Consider the following 23,858-nt stretch of genomic DNA (forward strand, 5'->3'; position numbering starts at 1 on the left):
TATATATATATATATATATATATATGAGATGAGAAACAGTAGTGTGTCAGGCTAAATTCTGTCTGTCTGTAGTACCTTACATGGCTCAGTGTTCCGACTATTCAACTTTACATTAATTTCTAGAAATGGAGTAAAGAAACCGAGCAACAACAAGAACATAAAAATCCCATTTGTCACATGCAGCAATCTGAATGCCTGGCACTTCAAAATGAGTGTGTGCATTTCTCTATGTGGCTTGTGAGTTTATCAGGACGCATGCAGATGACTACACAGCATTACAGGATACAGGAAGTTGAAGATGTTTAAAATGAGAGGGACAGACCACACCTGTAGAGATGAGTGTTTTTAGAGGTCAAATGCATCATATTTTTTCACGTAGATGGTGTTTTTGACCAAAAAGAAACATTAAACATCATCAAAGATTCGGCTTTGAGAAGAAGACATTGAGAGGTACCTTCCACCGGCATGTCTGTGGGGGAAAGAAACAGACGAGTGAGCGCATGCAGTGCAGAAGAGCACAAATAAACCTCATGACAATAGAGTGCTGCAGGTTCCATCGTCCCAAAGTCAATGGGTTTTTGGTTAAACACCTGAAAAAGTGTCTGTGGTTAACACAAGCTCAAGATAGTTTTACTCTACAAAAAAAAAAACCCATGAGTAATAATGACTTTAAAAAAAAAAAGAAAAAAAAGCTCTTACTTGCTAACAAGCAGCTAAATGGGACTGCAGGGGGGCACTGAACGTCATCACACCCAACAGGAAAACTCATCTACTCACTTGTGTACTTTTACAGCCTTGTGTGTTTATAATCACACTCTTGCAAACCATTCTAACTCAAACATTCAGGGAAAATGTTTAAATAAAGAGTTGTCAGAAGCTTAGTGATGACAGTGGTGTAGTTTATAGCCTATGTTGAGCTTGTTTACATCTGCCGATTGTATTTAGGCTTTAAAATTTGTGAAGATTTATCATGATGAACAAAGTGTGTACGAATCAAACTTTTTTTGGTCACAGAAAATGGGGAACCAGGGTGAACTTGTGGGTTGGCCTATAAAATTTTGTCATGACTGCAGCCCTCAATAAAACTCGATCTAACCTGCCAGGGTCAGATTGCAAAGGATCATCAGTGAGTGTTTCAGCATTGAAGTCCAAAGGCTCAGCGTCTTGCAACAACTCAATGCTGTCTCTCCCTGATTGGTTGCTGCTACGCGTGTACTTGGCCTCTGTGGACAATAAACATAAAAAGGGATGACATTCAAATGCCTGCTTCTTTTTGGAATTCACTTAATAACCGATAAGAATACTACAGGGCACGCGTCTTATTGGGCATTAAACATACGTCGGTTTGTGTTTGAATTTAGGGTTTCGCCGTAGTTGGTTTCCTTCATTTCAGACATGGAGGTTCGGTTTCTAGCAGCAGTCTCATCTCGCTGAACATAACGCTCTCTCCATTCCTGACACAGGAAAACATATATTTACACACTGGAATAATCATATGCAGTATGAATTATATAAATAATCTTACTCTTCGTCTGTTCTCCCCATCTTCTATCCTTTGCCTTTTTCTTCTTTCTGTGCAAAAGACATCAAAATAAGTCACATACATTTCCTTGGTAACCACCCCTCTGACGCACTGAGGTTTTCACCACTGCAGATAATTAGAGCTGTAGCAATGAGCAAAAGTGATTTCTGTCTGAATCACCATTTATTTCTGTTTACATCTAACCATAGCAACCACAGGAGACCGTCTGACCTTATTTTTATACTACCGGAACATGTAGAACATGTAGATACGCTGCAAATTACATCTCTCACATATTTACAACTGTTGTTTTTTCATTTTCAAGATACGAATACTTTTTTCCAATAAAGACATTTATGCTTCTTTATAATGTGTCTTTATAATTATAATGTTATAAAGAAATGTTTCTTGAGCATCAATAATAATCAGCAAATCAGCATTTTAGAATGATTTCTAACATGAAGGATCACGTGACATTGACGACTGGAGTAATGATGCTGAAAATTCAGCTTTGCGATCACAGGAATAATGACATTTTAAAATATATTCAAATAGAGAACAATTATTTTAAAGTGTACCATTTCATAATATTGCTGTGTTTACTTTCATCAAATAAATGCAGCCTTGGTGAGCAGAAGAGACTTCAAAAACAAAAACTCAAACCAAACTTGCATTTATATTCACTGTGTATATACTAGTCACCTCTGCGCAGGAGTTCTCTGCCTTCATCTATGAGGTCAGAAGTCAATTCGTTCTCTCCCATGAACTGCTGGAAACCCAGGAGGTTCAGACAACGTGTGCCAAGACTGGACAGGAAGAGAAAAAAAAATCTTTTTCAAATAGTCAGAAACTACAACATAACATCTGACACGTAATACCCATCAAACATGAAACTCTGTCAGATGATTCATAGATAATATTACACACACCTGAAGTAAGTAGCAATACAGAGAATGACGATCAGCATGGGGTAATATATGTAGAAGCCGTTGGCAATGAAGGACAGGACCCGCATGGAACCCATGATCTACAACATTAGAGAAGGTTCATTTAATGCTTAAGTAAATTCAAAAAGGGCATTCTGGGCCATTGACGCCTTGTTCTCCAAATTTCATATAATGGTAATAGACTTACAGAGGTGTATGCAGTCTGCTCCTTCGCTTGGTGGGATATGGCAGAATCCATATGAATCAGTCCCAGGAAGTTTAGACAAAGTGGGGGAGTCAAGCGGCAAAAAAGCCTAATAAACAACACACAGGCTTTATGCTTGATCAGAGAAAGACTAAAACAATTACAAATGCAATACAATTAAGTTTACTGCTATCTGTGAAACGTACATGCCGCTGAACTGCAAGCTGTAGGCATCGGTTTGGTGATGTGAGGCCAGGTAGTAGTAGTTGAAGACTCGGATGCGAAACACAGTGGAGTAGACGCAGGTGCAGAGGAAAAAGATGGTAATGAAGCACGCCATCTACAGGCCAAAATTACAATATTGGGTTATGTTTCAGCTAACCTCATGGGCAGAAACCAAGTCAGACTGTGTCAGTATAAAATAAGCTGAATAAAATAAGTTAAAAATAGATCAAATAAAATTAAAATGAATTTATTTGACTTACAACTTAAGAAGAAAAGATAAGTTCAAACGGATATCTTTACATGTACTTTCTAATATAAAGAGAAAGTATAATATTGTATACATTACAAAAATGTATACATGCATTTAAAGCAATTATAAAATTAAAGTCTTGGAAAGAAATTAATACTTTTATTCAGCAGGGATGCATTCAATTGATCAAAAGCGACAGTAAAGACTTTTATTATGTTACATAAGATTTCTATTTCAAATAAATGCTGAAAAATAAAGAATACTGAACAAAAACATATGACCTTTTCAACAAAAATATTAGGCTGCACAGCTGTTTTCAACATTGATAATAAGAAATGTTTCTTGATCAGCAAATCACCATATTATCATGCGAGACTGAAGACTAGAGTAATGATGCTGAAAATTCAGTTTTTCCTTCACATGAATAAATTACATTTTAAAATAAATTCAAATAAAAAAAACTATTTTAAATAGTAATTTTACTGTATTGTTGCTCAAATAAATACAGCCTTGATGAACATAAGAGACTTTTATAAAAATATAAAATCTTACCAACCTCCAACTTTTTAATGGTAATGTACTTAATTAAGTTTATTGACATTACCGGCTCTCCCATCCATATTTTCCACATAGACAGCAATTTATTTACCCTTTTCAAGGCCTAGAAAGGTAAAATAGTCTACCTAAAGTGTGGCTAAAGTGGTTCAACCATTAATGTTATGAAGCGACAAGAATACGCAACAAAAAAAGTATTCCTTGTAAGTGGTAATTAAATTGCTGTCTATGGAGGGTAATAGAGCACTCGGATTTCATAAAAAATATCTCAATTTGTGTTCCGAAGATGAACGTCTTATGGGTTTGAAACGACATGAGGGTGAGTAATTAAAGGGTTAGTTCACCCAAAAATGTAAATTATGTCATTAATTACTTATCATGTCGTTCGACACCCGTAAGACCTCCGTTCATCTTCGGAACACAAATGAAGATATTTTAGTTGAAATCCGATCGCTCAGAAAGGCCTCCATTGGCACAATGCACTGTTCACTCTCAAGACCCATAAAAGGTACTAAAGACGTCGTTACAAAGTCCATCTCATTACAGTGGTTCTACAATAACTTTATAAATTGACGAGAATAGTTTATGTGCGCAAAAAACCCCTAAATAACGACTTATATAATGATGACCGATTTCAAAACAAGGCATCATGAAGCTTCGAAGCGTTATGAATCAGTGAGTCGATTCAGCGGTTTGAATCGCCAAAGTCACGTGATTTCAGCAGTTTGGCGGTTTGACACGCGATCCGAATCATGATTCGACTCGCTGATTCATAACGCTTTGAAGCTTCATGATGCATTATTTTGAAATCGGTCATCACTATATAAGTTGTTATTTAGGTTTTTTTTGTGTACAAAAACTATTCTCGTCGCTTCATAAAGTTATTGTAGAACCACTGTAGTGAGATGGACTTTGTAACGACGTCTTTAGTACCTTTTATGGGTCTTGAGAGTGTAAAGTGCATTGTGCCAATGGAGGCCTTTCTGAGCGATCGGATTTCAACTAAAATATCTTCCTTTGTGTTCCGAAGATGAACAGAGGTCTTACGGGTGTCGAACGACATGAGGGTAAGTAATTAATGACAGAATTTTCATTTTTGGGTGAACTAACCCTTTAATGACAGAATTTTCATTTTTGCGTGAACTAACCCTTAAAGGATTAGTTCACCCCAAAATGAAAATGTCCTGATAATTTACTCACTGCAATGCCATCCAAGATGTTCATGTCTTTATTTCTTCAGTCGAAAAGAAATTAAGTTTTTTGAAGAAAACATTCCAGGATTGTTCATCATATCATGCTTTTCAATTGCCACCAAAATGCTGAAGGTCCAAATCAATGCAGTTTCAAAGCGCTTCGATGGGCTTCAGACGCGTGATCCCAGATGAGGAATATGGTCTTATCTAGCGAAATGATCGGTCATTAAAAAAATAAAAAAAAATAATGAATATGTACTTTTAACCTAAATTGTTCATCTTGCGCAGCTCTGCGAGGTGCTAAGGATGATGTAATCAAGTCGGAGAGGTCACGCTAGACGTAGGCAAAAGTATCGCCCCCGTGTTTACAAAGCACTCGTGTGAAGACTAATACAAACGCCCTTTATCCAAAAAAAGGGTAAAACAACGATATCGGACGATTTTGAAGTTGAAAATTGAGTGTTTTTGGAAAAGGGCGCTTGTATTATCTTGGATGAGATGGGGGTGAGTGAATTATCAGGAAATTTTCATTTTGGGGTGAACTAATCCTTTAAAGGCATGAAGATATAAAAATATAATAAACATTAACATCTTGATTTTCTCTAAAGCTGCTATACAAATAAATTTGTCTTGACTATTCACTTTTCTTAGATAACTCACCTCAATGTACAGGTAGTTATAATCTCTCTCAGCAAGCTGGATAAACACTGCAAAGAGTGACAGAACAGGACGAGTACTGAAGAAAGTGCACTCTGACCAAACCACAGCCACCGAAAAGAGCGACAGAACCACAGCCAGTATACGGTAAAACCACTGCTTCAGCAAACACTCCCAGTACCACTCTGATGAAGAAACAAAAGACAGTGAAGGCAGGGTCAAAAGTGACACTTGTTTTTCTAGATCTATTAGAGCACCTACCTACTGTGGGAGTATAAATGTAGCGTCTGAACCAGCCTACAGGTTCTGGAGGGGCAAAGCTGTGAACGAACTGCCGAGAGGTGCTGGTTTCGTTCTTGGCAACGTCCTCAAGATGGAGAGCCTGTTCCAGCAATATCTGCCACTGAACTCGTGTGCGATTGTGCCGCTGGACTGCGTAGATCACCTGAGAAACCAGCTGTCAGTATTATTCTCCAGCAAAATTCAGAAAAGACAGAGGAAACACCTGAGTGGTACCTGCTTGTGTAGTTTTGAAAGGCTTCTTTCACTGGGATATGCGTTTTGTTTATCATCAAAATCCTCATAGTCATCCATGTTCCTGCCCATTTTCTCCTGATATTCAACTGGACACTAAAAATCAAAAGCAGATTTCAACTAAAGAGTGGCATGATTACTTCAATCACGTCAATACATAAAAATGCACTCACCTTTCGGAGAATGGTGTCCACGTTCTTCCTTAACGGATGATTATATTTGATGGATTCATTGATTTTTCTCACTTCCTATGATAAAAATACAAGACACAATATTGGTTGAATGAACTCAGATCTTACATAACCTTTCAAAGACCAGCTCATCTGGACTCATATATTGTAAACATATGTTTATTTACAGCGTATAAACACACATGGCTTTCACCTCCATGACATCTTCTAGGTTCTCCTCTGAATCTGCCTTCTCTGTCATGAGCTTGGCTGCTTTGAAGTAAGTCTTGATGACGAGGTGACCCTGGCGTGAGGCCTCCCAATATGATCGGGGGATCTCAACTAGGCCGTAGCCCAGCAGCAACACTAGAAGAAACAGACCCCAAGTGTTGGCCGCAGTGATGCCAATGGTTTGCAGCTCATACCTGGTGAAGTGATACAGAAAAGAAGAGTCAGTACGAACAGAACATAGTGATGACAACTGAAGAATATTCTGGATTGGTTTACAGACCAGGAGAGGTGCCACTGAGGATGCACAGCCACATAGATGAGAAGAGAGCCGAAGATGAAAAGGTAAGTGCCATAATAGATGGCATTCTCAATCAGGGCCGTCTTGATCTTTCCAGTAATGGAGAATCCTCCAGAGCGAGCATATGACTGCATGAATGGCAGAAGGAGCCTTGGAAGAGAAAACACCATTATTAATCCCTATTCTTACAGGTATCACATTCATAAGCAGATATAATACAGTGGTTATTTATGCATTGTTTAAACCAGTGTTTCCCAACCAGGGTGGTCTGACGAGAGCAGGGGTGCCGTGTAAAAGTCCTTCAAATATATATATATATATATATATATATATATATATATATATATATATATATATATATATATATATATATATATATATATATATATATATATATATATATATATATATATATACATATACATACTTTTTTTTCACATTTTTTTTTTCTTCACATTTTTCAAATACTTTGTTTTTTTATTTTGACTCGGCGCGTTAAAAACTGGCCGACCAATGAGATCAGCGCTTTTGTTCACGTGCCTGGAGCTGCTGAAGTGACAGTAAAACACGACTTGGTGGCGCTCAAGCACAAAACGGTCTTGCCGAGCACACATTGATACGTAGAAGAAGTAGTAAGTAGACAAAGAAGAAGATGAGCTGCTAATGCTGCTTGCCAGTTAGCAAAAAGTGTGTGTGAATGGTTTTGGCCATAGACATCATAGACATAATATGTCTATGGTTTTGGCAAGCACGTAAAGTGCCGCAGCACCACAATGTGTACTGGGAGCGCCATCTACTGAATGTGCACGTTCACTCGGCGCCAGTGGAAATCGCTTGGGTGTGAACACTCAAGACGCGCCGAAAAACGTCACGAAAAACGCTGGCGATAAGCGCACGCGATATTCGTCCCAGTGTGTACAGGCCTGCATAAAAATTCTGTCATTAATTACTCACCCTCATGTCGTTCAACACCCGTAAGACCTCTTCGGCAGAGGTTCATCTTCGGAACACAAATGAAGATATTTTTGTTGAAAGCTGATGGCTGAGAAAGGCTTCAGACAGGCCTCCATTGGCATTCAGTACATTTACACTCCCAAGAACCATAAAAGGCACTTAAAACGTTGTTACAAAGTCCATCTCACCACAGTGGCTCTACAATAATTTTACGAAGCGACGACAATAGTTTTTGTGCGCAAAAAAAAAATCTAAATAACGACTTTATTCAACCTCTTCTTGTCTTCCGTGTGTGCCTCCACGACGCATGCGTGAGAATATGACGTAGCGCCGGCATTCGGGAATCCATGGAATGCACACTTTAGCCCCATTTTACGCCGGATCTGCATAATATTCTCGAGCATGCGTCGTGGAGGCCTACACGGAAGACAAGAACAAGTTGGATAAAGGCGTTATTTCGATTTTTTTTTTGCGCACAAAAACTATTGGCGTCGCATCGTAAAATTATTGTAGAGCCACTGTGGTGAGATGGACTTTGTAACGACGTTTTAAGTGCCTTTTATGGGTCTTGTGAGTGTAAATGTACTGAATGCCAATGGAGGCCTATCTGAAGCCTTTCTCAGCCATCAGCTTTCAACAAAAATATCTTCATTTGTGTTCCGAAGATGAACGGAGGTCTTACGGGTGTCGAATGACATGAGGGTGAGTAATTAATGACATAATTTTCATTTTTGGGTGAACTAACCCTTTAATGTTAATCAAACAACAAAAGAAAATAGAAAATCACCCCATGCTTGACTTTAATATATTTATTAAGAATCAGTGTATAGTTAATTTATAGAGTGAAGACACTTGAAGTGAAGACTTAAATATCTATATTGTAATTATAAAATTATAAAATTACATTTAAAAAATATTAAACTACTCATATCATGAAATAAGATTTTATTCATCCCAACCTGTTCAGAATAGTGAAAGGTTAGTGTTAACATGATTGATAATAATGAACATCTCTGTAAGGATGTTCACTGGCATGTAATTATTATTATTATATTATTATTTTTAAAGCTACACTGTGTGATATTATCTAGCGGTGAAAAGGTATAAGACCATCCAGTGAATATTAGTTTCTGTTCCTCTCAATTCCGATTTCGTTTTAACTCCTACGGTGGCCGATTTAGTCCAAGATTAACATGGCTTCCAGTTCGACCTTGTCCACATTCGACACGGTGCCATCGAGTGTTAAAACGCGAAAGGCGAAGCTTGAATTTACGGTTATGTCCCTCTTTGGCTAATGTACTTTCAAGATGGAGGGGCAACATGGCGACCGGCATTCGAACCCCTCACCCGTATGTATTTTCATTGGCATATTATAAACTTACGAGAATACTTTATTACTTGAAAGAAGGAAATATACATTAATGAGCACATATATTTTTGAAAGAACTAAGTGTTTTTAGCTAAGAATAAACAAAAAAAGTTACACAGTGTAGCTTTAAATAAAGAGGAGGGAATGGTCAAAAAGCAGAGCAGGAACATGCTGGCCAAGTGATTTTTTAGTTTTAAAAAAAATAAATAAATGTATAAATCAATTAATAGGAAGTTGTCATATTATTAAATTACTTTTAATGTTTGTTGCCGTGGTATCAATTCAGTATCGTTCTTAGTCTGGTATTGTATCGAAGTTATAATTTTGGTATCGTGAAAACACCAGCGTGTTAGTTTGTTGGCTGTATGAGACTAGTAGTAAGCTACATCAACATTAGAACATCATATTGATGATATTCTAATATTTCATCATATTGAGCTACATAACATTGATTCGTTTTATGTACATTTTCTCACCTGTCTAATAAATACTATGAGTTCACGTGGAGCAGCATTTACTGCAAAGCGAGCCACTGTGAGACACTGAAAAAGGTGGATCATGAGCTGATCGTGTGTAAATTAACACAGTGACGCTACACTCTGAAACATGCAGCGCATATATTTATTTAATAAAGCCTTTGTAATCTAATAATAGCACTTCACCATTATGGTTTTATTTCAATTATTTCTGCAGCACTACAATAGACTGACTTGAGTAGTAACAGTGACAAATAATTATCAGGATGATTTAAGATGCCATTATCAAGTTTAAAAAGGGCAAAGCTTTCTCACCAAGTAAGACATTGTGAGGTCCAATAAACAACCCTCCAGAACACTGGCATGATGCCATCTGGAATGTAGCTCCATGGTTTATAGCACACATGTTCAGTGCTTTGGGAAAAGGGACAAAATATATGTTCACAGACATGCAATATAACAGTACAATCAGAATAGGCCTAACTGAATACTTGGATTGTTGTTGAATTTACCTTTTACTGGGTGAGACAGAGGTATTTGGAGTCGTCTGGTTTGAAAGGACAGGGCTCACAGAGGGCGTCTGGGCATGTGCTTCGTGATCAATTAAACACTGCTTGTAGATTGTCTGAAAATCAATTGCACAAGTTGTCGGAGTTGCATCAGGATTTAACAGTACTGGACAATTTTATAGAGCAGGAGCCACACTAACCGTGCTGACATCCAGGGGAAGAATGAAGACGATGAGAAAGCACAAATACCAAGCCAGCAGTGTGCCAAAAAGAACCATGCGCTGCTGCTTTTTAAAGTCGCCATAGCGATGTAGGAGAAAGAGAGCCAGGAAAAAGACAACCACAATCTCTATTCCCAGCGCTGCCCCGCTCATAGTGCAGGCCGCACTCCACTCACTCTTCCTGGGACTGAGAGCAACTGCAAACAGAGAGAGAGACAAAACCAAATGACACGAGACAAGAAAAAGTTAAAAACCACATAAAATGGAAGTTTGGGAGATTTCAAAGAGCTCCTCTCTTTTATTTTTAATAGACAATAGCCTTTATTTTAAGTATTTAAGTTTTTTTTTTTTTTTTAGACACAAAAAAAATTAAAACACTAACCATGGGGGGGGAAATTACCCACCACAACTCCAAAAACTCAAAAGTCTGCTGACAGAAGACAGTAGGCCTACAGATCTACATAATCTAATGGCTAGCCAATTATGAAAACTGTATTCTAGCAGATTGTTTAAGGTATTGTATCTTACATTATTTCAAAGTATTTTATATTTGATGTTAACGTGATTGAATGGGTAAAAAATCATTTCAGTTGATTGATTGTGTCAACTGAAGTGTTTCATATGATTACAAAACAAACGTGCACTCATCAAGATAAAAATGCTTCTTACAAAACGTATTTATGCGACTGAGGTATTCAAGCTGTTCATGACAGTTGACAATATGCATCTCAGAGACCCTTTTGTTTGTCCTCATTTGAGCGTAAATGGTAATTATCTGTAATTTCTTGAATCATTCACGCCTGACTTATCTCACTATGCAGACAATCAAGTTAGTTTAATGGGCGTTATGGGGAAGAACTGGTGATGGCAAATTCGACTTATTTCCGCGATTCAGTTCTTTTCGGAAAGAATCGGTTCTTTTGGATTCTGATAATCAAGTCGTAAACATTGCTACTAATACTGGTTCAAAGAATCATTTAAATGCCTCAGACTCATTCGGTTCGATTCGTGAACAACTCTCTCAAGGGCTGCATTTCCCAAAAAGCAAGCTTTGGGATGCTTATGATACTTTTAGAAATCTGGAATCGGTTAATCATCATCACACTTTATGCAAGTCTTCGGGTCCAGCCAGATTAAAAAAAACAAGACAATGCATAAATGAACGTGTTACAAACGATTCAACCAATTCATCAAAAAGATCCGATTTAAAGAATGATTGATTCACGAATCGGACATCGCTAGAATAAAAACATACGCCTGGTTAACACAAGCCTGCTACATTACTTGCAATTCATTCCTATACACACTTGTTTCACGTCGAAGCGTGCTTTGATCGCAACCGATCTGTCAAGCACAATCTCCAGCTGATCTTTTGGGCAGTGCCCGTGTTTTGCTCTGAATCATGGGATCAAATTAGTTCGCCTTACCTCAGATCTGCTTCAGAGAAATATGTGATGCAATAAGCTTATATCCTATTTCATAGACACGTCTGTAAATGATAAAATTACCTTGACAAAATCCACATTTCACAGATTTCCAGAAAATCACAAACGTCACGCCTCTGACGCATCTAATGGGCGGCGGCTTATTTTCTTCTAGTTTTACAGGCAAGACGCCATAGATGAATATCGCCAACTACTGTGCATAAGAGCAACTAACACTAAAATGAATGATAAAATAGAATGATAAAAAATCTGAAGTTGATAAATTAATCCCGTGGAAACGGTATCAGTCCCAGTAACAAGAAGAAGAAAAATAAACTCTCTATTTTAGATGTTCAGCCTTTCTGGGTCACTTGAAAAAAATATGCCTTCAGTGACCTAGCTGTAAATTGTCATTTGAAAAAATAAAAGTGAATTATTGTAAAATTATTCTTTAATTTTCATAACATAGGCCTGTGAATTAGATGTTTGTAGACAGGTGTTTATTATTCGAATGAGAAAAGTTGCACAACATACTTTAGAATTAATATCAAAAAAATATATTAAAACACACAAGTATGCACAAAAGTAGGATATATTTCAGAGAGAGATGTAGCTTTCTGAGTCATTCCTGGGATTCTGTAATATTTCACCTTGGAATTTTTTTTTAATTAATTTTCTAAATACCCCACATATCAAATCTCCAACAAATCATATTTCCCCACCTCAGACATTAAATACCTTTTATTAATTTTTATTTTTTTATTTTATTTATTCTCAACAGACAAAATGGAATTGGTTGAAAAGGATTTCAACGTGTTATAAAACAAACATCTACCTGCTCATGTGTCCCTCATAACAATTTAATAACTACAAATGTAACATTTATGACAATTTTCATATTTTTACAGGATTTAAGTTAAAAATAGACATATCGTGTGTCTGTGGTCTCTTTATTTTTATTAAAAAAAATTTTTTTAAAAAGATTGAAAGATTGAAAGATGTTTCACTAACCACAATTTTATTGTGTTAGTCCTTAACATGTTAGGTGGTAATATGTAATAAATTCCTTAATTTTAATAATTGACGGGGTTGAGGACTGTAAAAGGTTTGAAGGGAAACATTGCCTTTTAATTTTGTCTCTCTCATATTGTAGGCCTACCTTTCTTTCTACGTCAACATATCTGTACGCACAACACTGTCTTTTTTCTGCTGATGTGGGTTGTTTGAATTATTAAAATAAACATTGCCTTTTAATTTTGTCTCTCTCTCTCATATTGTACACTTCTTTCTATGTCAACATATCTGTGCGCACAATACTGTCTTTTTTCTGCTGATGTGGGTTGTATGGATTATTATAATACAATTTTGAAAATAATAATTTTCCATCTTAATTTTATGTGATGGGGTTGAATTGTTAAGCTTGGCAGTACCCTCCCAGACTAAAATATGAATAAAAAGTATGTTACTAACCATCTTCTGCACCACTGAATTATGTCATTTCTGGTAAATGATGTCACATATGGGTGGTCTAAATTATTATATAGTCGAAGAATGGTTGGCGTGACGGAGTTGAGTTCAGACGGAGCGACATAACTTTATAGTCTAACCTTTTTTTAGAAAAACATTTTCACAAGAAAGTAACACAAATAAATACTTACAATATTGCCAACAATTAAAGACACTGGACATTTTGTTAAATATTTTTCTAATTACAAATTCAGTGAAGTGCCTCAGGGACATGACAAAATACTGGGTGTACGATACAAATTATTTTATGATATTGTTTAATATAATTTTTATTCATTGTAATGGACATACCAAAGTATAGTGAAAAGCTTTTAACATTTCATTTTGGTAATAAACCATTACTTTAAAAAGTCTGGGGGACTGAAATATTACCTAATCCCTGACCTTCTACAAATGAAATGAAATGAATCAGAACAGCTGCTGTGTGTGTGTGTGTGTGTGGGGGGGGGGGGGATACTTGATTCTGCGAACCCAAAGTCAGTCTTATGGTTGTCAGGATATGATACAGTCTTGTAGGAGGAGCCCTATAGCTTAAAAAATGCGTATCCTCTCCTGACAGGAAGACAAGAGGCCGTTTCGCTTGAACAGAAGTGAATCGAAGCTTGCTTTTAGCTTTAAGTCAACAATGATGACTTAAAAGACGTACAAGTACAGCTCCCATAATCTGTACTATAATCAAGCTCTATAATCAAGAATATGATCTGACTGCAACAAAGGTGCATTTCCAGCTGGTTTAATGCGCATGCGCAGTAAAGAGTAAACAAACTAGCGAGCCACTGTGAAAATAGCGATTGGCTCTTTTAACTGGAAGGCGGGACTTTCAATCCTTCATCAAAAATGCGATTGGCACTTTAAGATGCAGGGCGGGACTAAATGTGGAGCTTTACGATTTTCCTCACTCACTCTCCCATAGGAGTAGAAAGTCCCCACCTCTTGCAATGTCTCTGATTGTGGTTACGCTGCTCGTGACGCGAGGTCCACAACCACGATGCTCGCGATACGGGACACAAAACAGCAGCACACGAGAAAACAAAATTAACAGTTCTTGGCGTGAACTGTTTAGTGTTTACTGATATATCTTAGTTTTCTCTATATGAATTAGGCGTCCTCAAGGTAAGACTTGTAAGACTACTATGCCCCGTTTCATGTGAGTTTGAAACATGTTGTGTAAGTAAACGTGCTAAACGTTGTAAACGTTGATAGATGCCTATGCGAATTATCAAGACGATTTAATCATTAACGGTTTCACCTATGGGGTCCACAATTTTGTCTCTTTACAATCATGACCCATTTATGAATGAATTAGCATTAACGTTACACAATATGCTAACTGTGTCGTTCGTAAGCTTTACTCTTAACTAACGGTATTGTATTGTTTTTAGTCGCATGTACTTTTAAATTATACTAACAATAATAGCACGTGTCTATTGTTGCTCTTATATGCATTCGTGAGAATGACTAAAATGTATGTGGACACCCCATGTCAGGTTTGGCCATTCCAGTAACTCCAGTGAAAACAAATCTCAGTGGTACACCATACAATGACATTCCAGAGAATTCTTTGCTTCCAACTTTAGTGGCAAAAGTTTAGGGAGGGTCTTTTTTTGTTCTAGCATGTCAATGTCCTTGTCATTGCACAAAGCGAGGCCCATATAGAACGTATTTACAGAGTGTGGTATTGAAGCCCAGACCTGAAGCCTTCTGAACACCTTTGAAAATAATTGTAACACCACCAACATTGGGCCCCTTTGACTTTCATTTTAAGCATATAAAAAAAAAAAAACATTTTTCAAATATATTGTTTTGTTTTCCCCTGAAGAAAGAAAGCCATTCAGGTGACCGGAGCTCAAAATAAATTTGAAAGCACAGAATTCTCTAGAACGTAATAATAGGGTGTTGCATTAACATTTGTTTTCATCGGAATAGTGTGCATTAGTAAAGTAACATTGAAGTTGTTTTTCATTTTCATAGTTTCATAGAACACAGTAATGTTATTTGCAATACTACAAAAACAAAAAAATATAAGTGTATAGTTCTTTTTCATAGGGCCTCATCTTTTTTTAGTGACTCATCAAAATATTGGTAGCTGAAATTGTTTGGCTGAAACACAAAATTCAGCCAAAAAATAGGGAAAATAAATAGTTTTGGAGAGACTAAATCATTGACTGAAACTATGACATTTAATTAGTGCCTCTCTGATGATGCATTGCATTGTCATTGCCTCTGACGCACATCACCATGACCAAAAATGATGCTAGAGTAGCAATATGGCAAGTCTGTTGGGCTGAAATATTGAGGGGCGGCCTGTTAATGAAGAACTTTACTATGATTGAGATCATGCTACCCTGAACCCCATAAAGAGATCAAGTCCCCAAATTGAATTACAAAACTTTATTTTAGTTTTCAAATCTAAATGAAAACTTTGTTTATGGTTTCTGTGTTTTCAGTGCATCTCTAATATATATATATATATATTTTCTTTAAGACCAGCTTGTGTGAGCTGATCCTCCTGGCGGTGTACACACCTACCATCACAAATGGCTCAACAAGCATTTGAAAAGCTTCCTGATCCTCCTGAAGAAGTAAGTCAAATGGTTGATGTGGCCCTCATTTTGCAGAATAATGAAAACATTTGCATGTTCAACTTCTTTATCTCTGTTTCTCTAACAGCTTTTACTACCAGAGGGTTGGAAGCATACGCTGCCGAAAGAGCAACATCTCTGGGTCAGTAAGGCTCTCTTCACCAAAGATGAGTCTGGGAAGTTGACGCTGACTGAACCTCTGCAGCTGTGGTGGTCACCTCCTGGACCCCAGTTGTTGTATTCACAGCCTCCTCCTTTTCCTGACCCATTCTTTCATAGCAGGCTGTTCCTTTGGATGCCCTATCGCATGTGGGCATACAGGCTAGTGTGCACGAAGCCCAACTGTCGTCGTCTCGGCAATCATTTGAGGCCTTGTGGACTGTACAACACCGTCCGGAGGGTTTTGGACATGAGCGGGTGGTATTTCATTGTCACAGAGTACCTGGAGTGCTGTTCTTGCAAGAAGAAGATGACAGGCTGGTCGCAAGACATTCTGGATCAATTGGATCTTATCCATCGTGAGAAATTCCCAGCAGTACTGACGGACCGGTAGGGCTGAGATGTTTGACTATCAAAACCTGGTTTTGTGTTAAATGTTCATGGTTTGATTTCTGTGTGGCTTTTGTTCAAAGGCTGTCTTGCGATAAAGAGCTTGTTAGACTGATGCAGTGTCGGACACCAGGGAAGAGTGCAACTGAGATGTACCGGCACCTTTGTACCCGGCATAAGGAGCAGTGGATGGCTCAGGCTGCAGAGTACCTCTCTGTATTGAAAAAGTTTCAAAATCTCAGAGCTGTTACTGTCAGGGTGCCACAGATGCTGCCAGTGCCTTCCCCGTCGTTGCTGTTGGCGGTATATGCAAAGGATGCACTGACACGGCTCGGGGAGATGAAGGCCAGGGTCACTTCCATCTACGGCTCCATCTTGAATATGGCCTTCACCAAGAAGGTGAGAAGAAACAACTATATTTGAATGCATTTATTGTAGTATTTGTGTCAATGTCATATACTAACGTTCAAAAGTTGAAAAAGTCTCTTATGCTCACCAAGGCTGCATTTATTTGATCAAATATACAGTAAAAACAGTAATATTATGAAATATTATCATTTCAAATAACTGTTTTCTATTTTAATATATTTTAAAAATGTTATTTATTCCTGTGATGGCAAAGCTGAATTGTCAGCATCATAACTCCAGTCTTCAGTGTCACATGATCCTTCAGAAATAATTCTTATAATGCCTATTTGCTGCTCAAGAAACATTTCCATTTTATAAAAGCGTCAAATTATCTGATATTTAATTTAAAATTTATTCAAGTCTGTATTTATGAAATGATTTTATTGAATTTTTTTTATTATTAAATTAATAGATCCACACAAAAAAAGAGCATCATTGACGCATATAACTGAGATTCATCTTATAGCATTTACCAATACTTTTCATCCATCTTTAGGTCACTAAGAAACACGATTCAGCTGTGTGGGCCACAAACATAGGAAATGAGAATGGGCAGGTCCTAATGTGTGTCCTGACCCAAACAGAGGGAGAGGGCCTGCTTCCCATGTGCTCCGGCCTGATGGAACGTTACAAACAAGCCAGAGAACCACCTCCGCAGGTTCTGTACGTGGGCCAGGACTGTTGTTCCACTACGGGCAAGAGCAAAATGGAAGCCATGTTCCACGAGTGGGACCGGCTGGTTGTCAGGCTGGACGCATGGCAGTTTATGCAGCGTTTCGCAGCAGGCGTCACTTCAGAAAGCCACTCGCTGTACAGCCCCTTCATGGGAAGGCTCTTCTCCTGTATATTTGAGTGGGATGCTGGAGATTTAAAAACACTGCAAGAAGCCAAGCAACATGAGCTGCGACAATCTAAAGATGCCAAAGCAATCGAGAAGCTTACTGCCAAAGAGTTACTAAGGCACTGCCGCCACCAGACACGTGAGGCTCAGGTGACCAAGCAGCTCATTGAACAGCTGTTGAAAGACTTCATAGGCGCTACAGACTTCATGGGCAACAAACTGGTGGACCAGGAGAGGATGGAAGAGATCTGGCGAGTCCAACAATGCCATCTTCTGTGTATCCAGGACCCTCCAGGCGTACAACTTTACAAGAAGTTTGGAGAGGTGACCAGAGGAGGGCTCATTCTGCCTCTCTACCACTGTGCACGTGGCATAGGATCACTTGAATCATTCCATCAGCATCTGAACCACTTCATTCCAGGTTTGCATAACCCATAAATAAAATAATGATTTCTGTTAATTGCCTCAACTTGGATTCAAATGTTTTTTTAACTGTTCTTTTTTTTTTTTAGGTACATGTACAAATGATTTGTACTTCCATGTTTATCTGCTAGAAGGGGTAGTACAGTGGAACGACGCCCGATCTATTGCTGTCGATGAAGGCAGTCCGCTGCTGCAATATGCAAACTGTCTGAGCCAGAACTTTCTAGGCTGTAAACTGGTTGAGGATCACAGTCGCCCAGGAGAATACACTGGTAATGCATTGCATGTTTATGTGCATATAAAAAAGTGTGAAAATAGTATTTTATTGTGTATATTTGAGATGCATAAAAAGCTAGCTGTCAATTTAGTCAGCCTTTCATTTCCATTCCAAATAATTTCCAACAGCACAATACATCATTTGAGATGTGCTGGAAATGTGTATACACTACCATTCAAAGGTTTGGGGGCATTAAGGTTTTTATAATCAGCATATTAGAATGATTTCTAAAGGATCATGTTACACTGAAGATTGAAGTAATGGCTGCTTAAAATTCTGCATTGCCATCACAGGAATAAATTACATTTTAAAATATATTAAAATGAAAACACTTAATGTAATAATATTTCACAGTATTAGTGTTCAGTACAGTATTCAAATAAATGCAGCATAAGAGGCTTCTTTTAGAAACATTAAAGGGTTTGTTCACCCAAAAATTGAAATTCTGTCATTAATTACTTACCCTCATGTCATTCCAAACCCGTAAGGCCTTTGTTCATCTTCGGAAAAACAAAACCAATTAAGATATTTTTGATGAAATCTGAGATCTCTCAGGCCAACTCCAGTGGTTCAACCTTAATTTAATGAAGCGATGAGAATACTTATTGTGTGCAAAAACAAACAAAAATAATGACTTTATTCAACCATTTCGTTCTGGGCTGTGCCAGTCTCCTACGCTATTTATCTTGTATCCCACACATGCGACGTAGTGCTCACATTAACATCATCGGCTGCTTAATAAAACTAAGGTTGAACCACTGGAGTCACATGGACTATTTTTACAATGTTTTTAATAACTTTCTGGACCTTGAAAGTGTTAATTAAATTGCTGTCTATGGAGGGGCCTGAGAGCTCTCGGATTTCATCAAAAATATCTTAATTTGTGTTCCAAAGATGAACGAAGAGAAGGTCTTACGGGTTTGGAATGACATGAGGGTGAGGAATTAATGACAGAATTTTCATTTTTGGGTGAACTATCCCTTTCAAAAATCTCACCAGCCCCAAACTTGTGAACACTAGTGTATGTTTGTCTGTATTAGCATTTAGTCCATTTTTTATTTTATTTTTTATTACTTAAATAATGAACCACACTGGTGACATACTGTTTGCACAGGTGAACTCATAGGGGTGGAGTATCTGTACTCTCAAACCAACAGAGTGTTGGAGGTGGATGACATTATAGATCCTGATGCACCTGATGGACGTGATGAGCAGCTGGAGGGTGACCTGGAATATGAGGATTCGGGCTTTGATGACCTTAAATCTCCAGAGTTCTTGGAGTTCAGCCTTAAACCACTTCAGTATCAGGCAGTGCAACTGCAATCACTTTCCTCCAGCCTCTCAACATCCCAGCCAGATCCAGTAGTGTCTTCCACCTCTGGGCCCATAAAGGATGAGCCTTACACTGCAGACCAGTTCACACAAGCCATCTCACAGGACTATGATAATGTAAGTGCTGTTCACTGTAAAACAAAAAAATTGCCCTGCACTCTTGAATCACAGGTACTAGGAAAATGACTGTTATCTTTTTGTAACCATTGCTAATTTTCTATATATCCAAATAATGTGTTAACATGTATTCATTACTTCTTTAAGCTCATTGTTCCTGCCTTTGTATTAAATTTAAACAATGTATTAATGTATTGTTAGCTAACTGCATACATTTTTGAAATGCATAATTTGGACAAAGTCAAAGCGCTATACAAATAAATGTGAATAGAATTGAATCTCAACTAGCTAGTTGAAAGGATTTGCATGTGCACTACTTAAAAAAAAAAAAATTATTGATTGATTGAACGAACAATGTTATTTGTTTTTTTTTTGTACCTGTATTTATTTATTCACAATCACATTTTCTTAACAATGTTCTCAACACCGGAAACAATTCACTTGCCACTGGCTGATTGGCAAAAAAGTTATTCAGCACCCTGCACACAGCAAATGTCTGTCCTCTTAACCCAAGTTTGCCAGTTATATCGCCTTGATATTTAAAATGTCTTTTCTACCCTTTGTATGTGCTCTTTTACGTTTATTATACACTTAAAAAAAGAAGGAAATTCTCTTTTACGCAGGAAAAATGCATGGGACCTGATGGTGTTCCTGGGTATGACCGTGTTATTAACCTGGCCAACAGTCTGGTTGAGCTTAGAAATCATGGAATTGTCACACAGCGAAAGGTGGACGAGATTGTCACTCTATGGAATAAGCTGTCAGAGCATGACAAGGATGGTGTTGTCCACCAGGCACAGCCCGAAAACAAACTGTGCTTTAACAACAGCCATACCGATACCTTTGTGACTCCGTGCATAGATGGTCTGAATAGGTATGTGTGCCAGACAATTAAAATATCATGCATTTTTTAAAATCTTTATTGAAATTCCTTAAAAATACCTTTTTGTTCCTTCTGTTCCACAAATCTGCTTCAATTTAAGCCGCCTTGTTGCTGCCATTTGCCTTGCTCTCATCCACATTCACCCTGCCGATCAGACCATCGCTGGTGTCAGGGTGAACAGGTGGGCTGCCATCCTCCGGGACTACAACATGATTAGGGCCATTATTCGGGACAGCACTGCCATCTCGACCCAGACACGGATACAGCTGCTTGAGATAAACCAGCTGACATTATGCCAGTGGTGAGTCAACAATTGATTATTAGGCTACACTTTATTTTGATTGTCCCCTTTAGACATTCTGTTGACTATAAGTAACGTTGAACATACATGTCAATTAACTCTTAGTAGAGTATTAGTAGACTGTTAGGGTTAGAAGAATAAGTTGACATGTACTTGCAAAGTTACTTATACTCCGTAGTATATCTAGCCGTTTTCCACTGTCGGGCCAAACCATTCTCGTTGCTTGACCACTCCATTCCATGGTGATCCAGCCCAGCCGGTACGGATATGGTTACATGTTCCACTGTGAGAAATGCATCAGTTGTTGCCTTGGCAACACAAGATTTTACAGAAGAATGAGATGTACTTGAACTTGTTTACTTAGCTCAAATAGCATGCTTAGCCAGCTACAGAGAAACTGGTAGCCGGGCAACAGACAAGTGACCAATCCTGAGTGGCGACATCATCACATGCATTCTACGAGCACAGTTCTAGCCAAGGGCCAAGAACGGTTTGTAATCCTTTCGGCCCGATGATGGAAAAGCGGCTTCTGATGGAAAAGCGGCTTCTGATGGAAGACCATCAAAGTAAAGTGTTAGCAGATATTAAGCAGATGTCTACTAATACTCTACTGAGAGTTAGTTGACATGTAGGTGCCAAGTTACTTATAGTCAACAATGTCTAAAGGGGACCATCAGAACAAAGTGTTGCAGATTATTAATATGCAGCTGTATATTAACTGTATTTACATACAGGTGAATTAATAATAATAATAATACATTTATTTTATACAGCGCCTTTTACAAGTTGCTTTACAAGCAAACATAAAAGAGAAAACAACACACCTAAATACAAAAAATAAACAAATAAAATGAATAATCAAGTAAAAGCAATCCTAAAATAGAATGTCTTGAGAAGGGATTTAAAAGTCACTAAGGTATTTGCTTCCCTGAGGTCAGCCGGGAGGGAATTCCAAAGCTTAGGAGCATAAGAAGAAAATGCTCTATCACCCCTAGAACGAAGCGGTGTCTTAGGGAACGCAGATTACAACATGGTGTGTAAGGCATTAATAGATCAGTCAACTGAGGAGCCAGACTATGCAAAGCCTTATATGCTAACAAGGATTTTAAAATCAATACGATACCTGACAGTGCAAAGACTCCAAGACAGCGGTAATATGATCACCAGCCCTGGCATCATGACAGCGTGGCATCAATTATGATTTTCTAATTTGCTTTGAAACTCCAAGGCAACACCATCAACAGACAAAGTAAGAGACCCAGCATTTTGCAATTGATGAGGAGAGCCGAGGAGCATAACTTTAGTTTTAGAGCCATTTAAAGACAGAAAATTATTAGACATCCAAATCTTGATCTCAGTGATACAATGCGAAAGATGCACAGCATCCACATGTTGACCTTGTCTTGAAAGGATATAAATCATTTATTTAATTTATTGGTCAACAAGCAAAATTCAATTTGCAATCATTTTACACAGGAAAGCATGAGACATACAGGTGCATACATACAATTATGTATATACAAGCACCCATACATAACCATAAAAAAAACAAAAAAAAACAAAAGCAAATCTGCATATCATCGGCATAAAAGTGATAGTTAAGGTCAAGAGATCTTAGTAGTTGACCAAGTGGGTAAATGTACATACTAAAAAGTAAGGGACCCAATACTGACCCCTGTGGGACACCAGTATGTACAGAACCAACCTTGGACCTATAGCCACCCATAAAAACAAATTGACTGCGGTCAGTAAAATAAGACCTAAACCAGCCAAGAACTGTCTCTGACAAACCAAATACAGTTTCAAGATGATTAAGTAACAACGCGTGGTCAGTAGTATCAAAGGCTGAACTAAGATCCAAAAGACAGGGAGCCGGAAGCTATTAGCAAGTCATTAGTGACTTTAACCAACGCAGTTTCAGTGCTGTGCAATTTCCAAAACCCAGATTAATGGGGCTCAAATAAATTATTTTCAATTAAGTTTTTGTTCAATTGGGAATTACTGTATGATCTTTTCTGTACATAGGTACAGTGCCAGGAAACAGAGGCAAGAGCAGTTGGTTTTGCACCAGTGCATTGACCACATGAAGGATTCTGAGCCCCTGCTTCCTGTGCCATACAACGTTCCAGAGCCCCTTCAACATGGACATGTAGGAGATGTAATTAAAGTAGTGATTGGAGGTCCCATGCCTCCTGAAGCCCCACCATTCCGACTAGACCCAGAGCAAAGAACTGTTGCCACCAGACTCTCTAGTCCAAATGTGCCTCGGACCACCGCTTGGCGGCGGAGGAAGGCAGAGGGCAGAGGGTTACCCCTGAAGCGGCTTTGCGAGCAGTATTTGTGTCAAAAGTGTGGCAAACCAAAGACGAAAGAGTTTGGTCACAGCCAGTTCCGCGGAGTCCACTTTTGTGCCAAAGCCTCCGGAAAGACTGTACAGCAGTGGATGGAGGAGATGAGGAGTGCAAAGCCAACATAAGCATTTTCAAATATACATATTTGCATTATTTGTAAATTCCATTGTTTTATATATATATATATTGTTTTTTTATATATATATATATATATTTTGATAGTGATCTAGGTAATAGCCAAAGAAATGTTTGTTTTTCACTTATCACAATGTAATTTGCGAAATGGCAATAAAGGCCTTTTCATTCTCATCTCAGTGTATATTTGTTTCCACAGAATAACACATTTAACATTGAGGTTTATTTACAATTTCATAATTTGCTGTAATTGTGTGTACAATAGCTATGTATGGTGTCTTTTCCTTTTTATTTGACTCTCATGTTACATGGGCTGATTTGTATTTGTCAAACCTTGGTGTACACATGAAAAGTGCATACACAATACACCCCTACGCTGTGTTATGCTGCTTTAATCACCAAAACTGAGAACA

General features: G+C 38.0%; 2 protein-coding genes across 2 annotated transcripts; one reads left to right on the plus strand and one right to left on the minus strand.

Annotated features, from left to right (window-relative positions):
* Positions 1–263: 263 nt before the first annotated feature.
* Positions 264–11,894, minus strand: lmbrd2b (LMBR1 domain containing 2b). Its single transcript, XM_079834681.1, has 18 exons — positions 11,804–11,894; positions 10,275–10,492; positions 10,078–10,190; positions 9,881–9,979; positions 6,749–6,916; positions 6,452–6,662; positions 6,241–6,315; positions 6,050–6,163; positions 5,795–5,978; positions 5,537–5,718; positions 2,860–2,993; positions 2,657–2,762; positions 2,452–2,549; positions 2,225–2,328; positions 1,526–1,572; positions 1,340–1,454; positions 1,097–1,223; positions 264–469 (listed from the first exon to the last, which is right to left on the minus strand). The coding sequence occupies exons 2-18, from the start codon at positions 10,446–10,448 to the stop codon at positions 406–408; spliced, it is 2,115 nt and encodes a 704-aa protein (XP_079690807.1). The 5' UTR covers positions 10,449–10,492; positions 11,804–11,894; the 3' UTR covers positions 264–405.
* Positions 11,895–15,757: 3,863 nt separating this feature from the next.
* Positions 15,758–23,544, plus strand: LOC307137038 (uncharacterized protein). Its single transcript, XM_079834518.1, has 9 exons — positions 15,758–15,828; positions 15,917–16,377; positions 16,461–16,776; positions 17,282–18,047; positions 18,139–18,321; positions 19,441–19,775; positions 20,399–20,649; positions 20,759–20,959; positions 22,985–23,544. Exons 1-9 carry the CDS (start codon positions 15,784–15,786, stop codon positions 23,433–23,435), a joined length of 3,009 nt encoding a protein of 1,002 aa, XP_079690644.1. The 5' UTR covers positions 15,758–15,783; the 3' UTR covers positions 23,436–23,544.
* Positions 23,545–23,858: the final 314 nt, after the last annotated feature.

The sequence above is a fragment of the Gobio gobio genome (genome assembly GCF_949357685.1).
Source record: "Gobio gobio genome assembly, chromosome: 14".
Lineage (NCBI taxonomy): Eukaryota > Metazoa > Chordata > Actinopteri > Cypriniformes > Gobionidae > Gobio > Gobio gobio.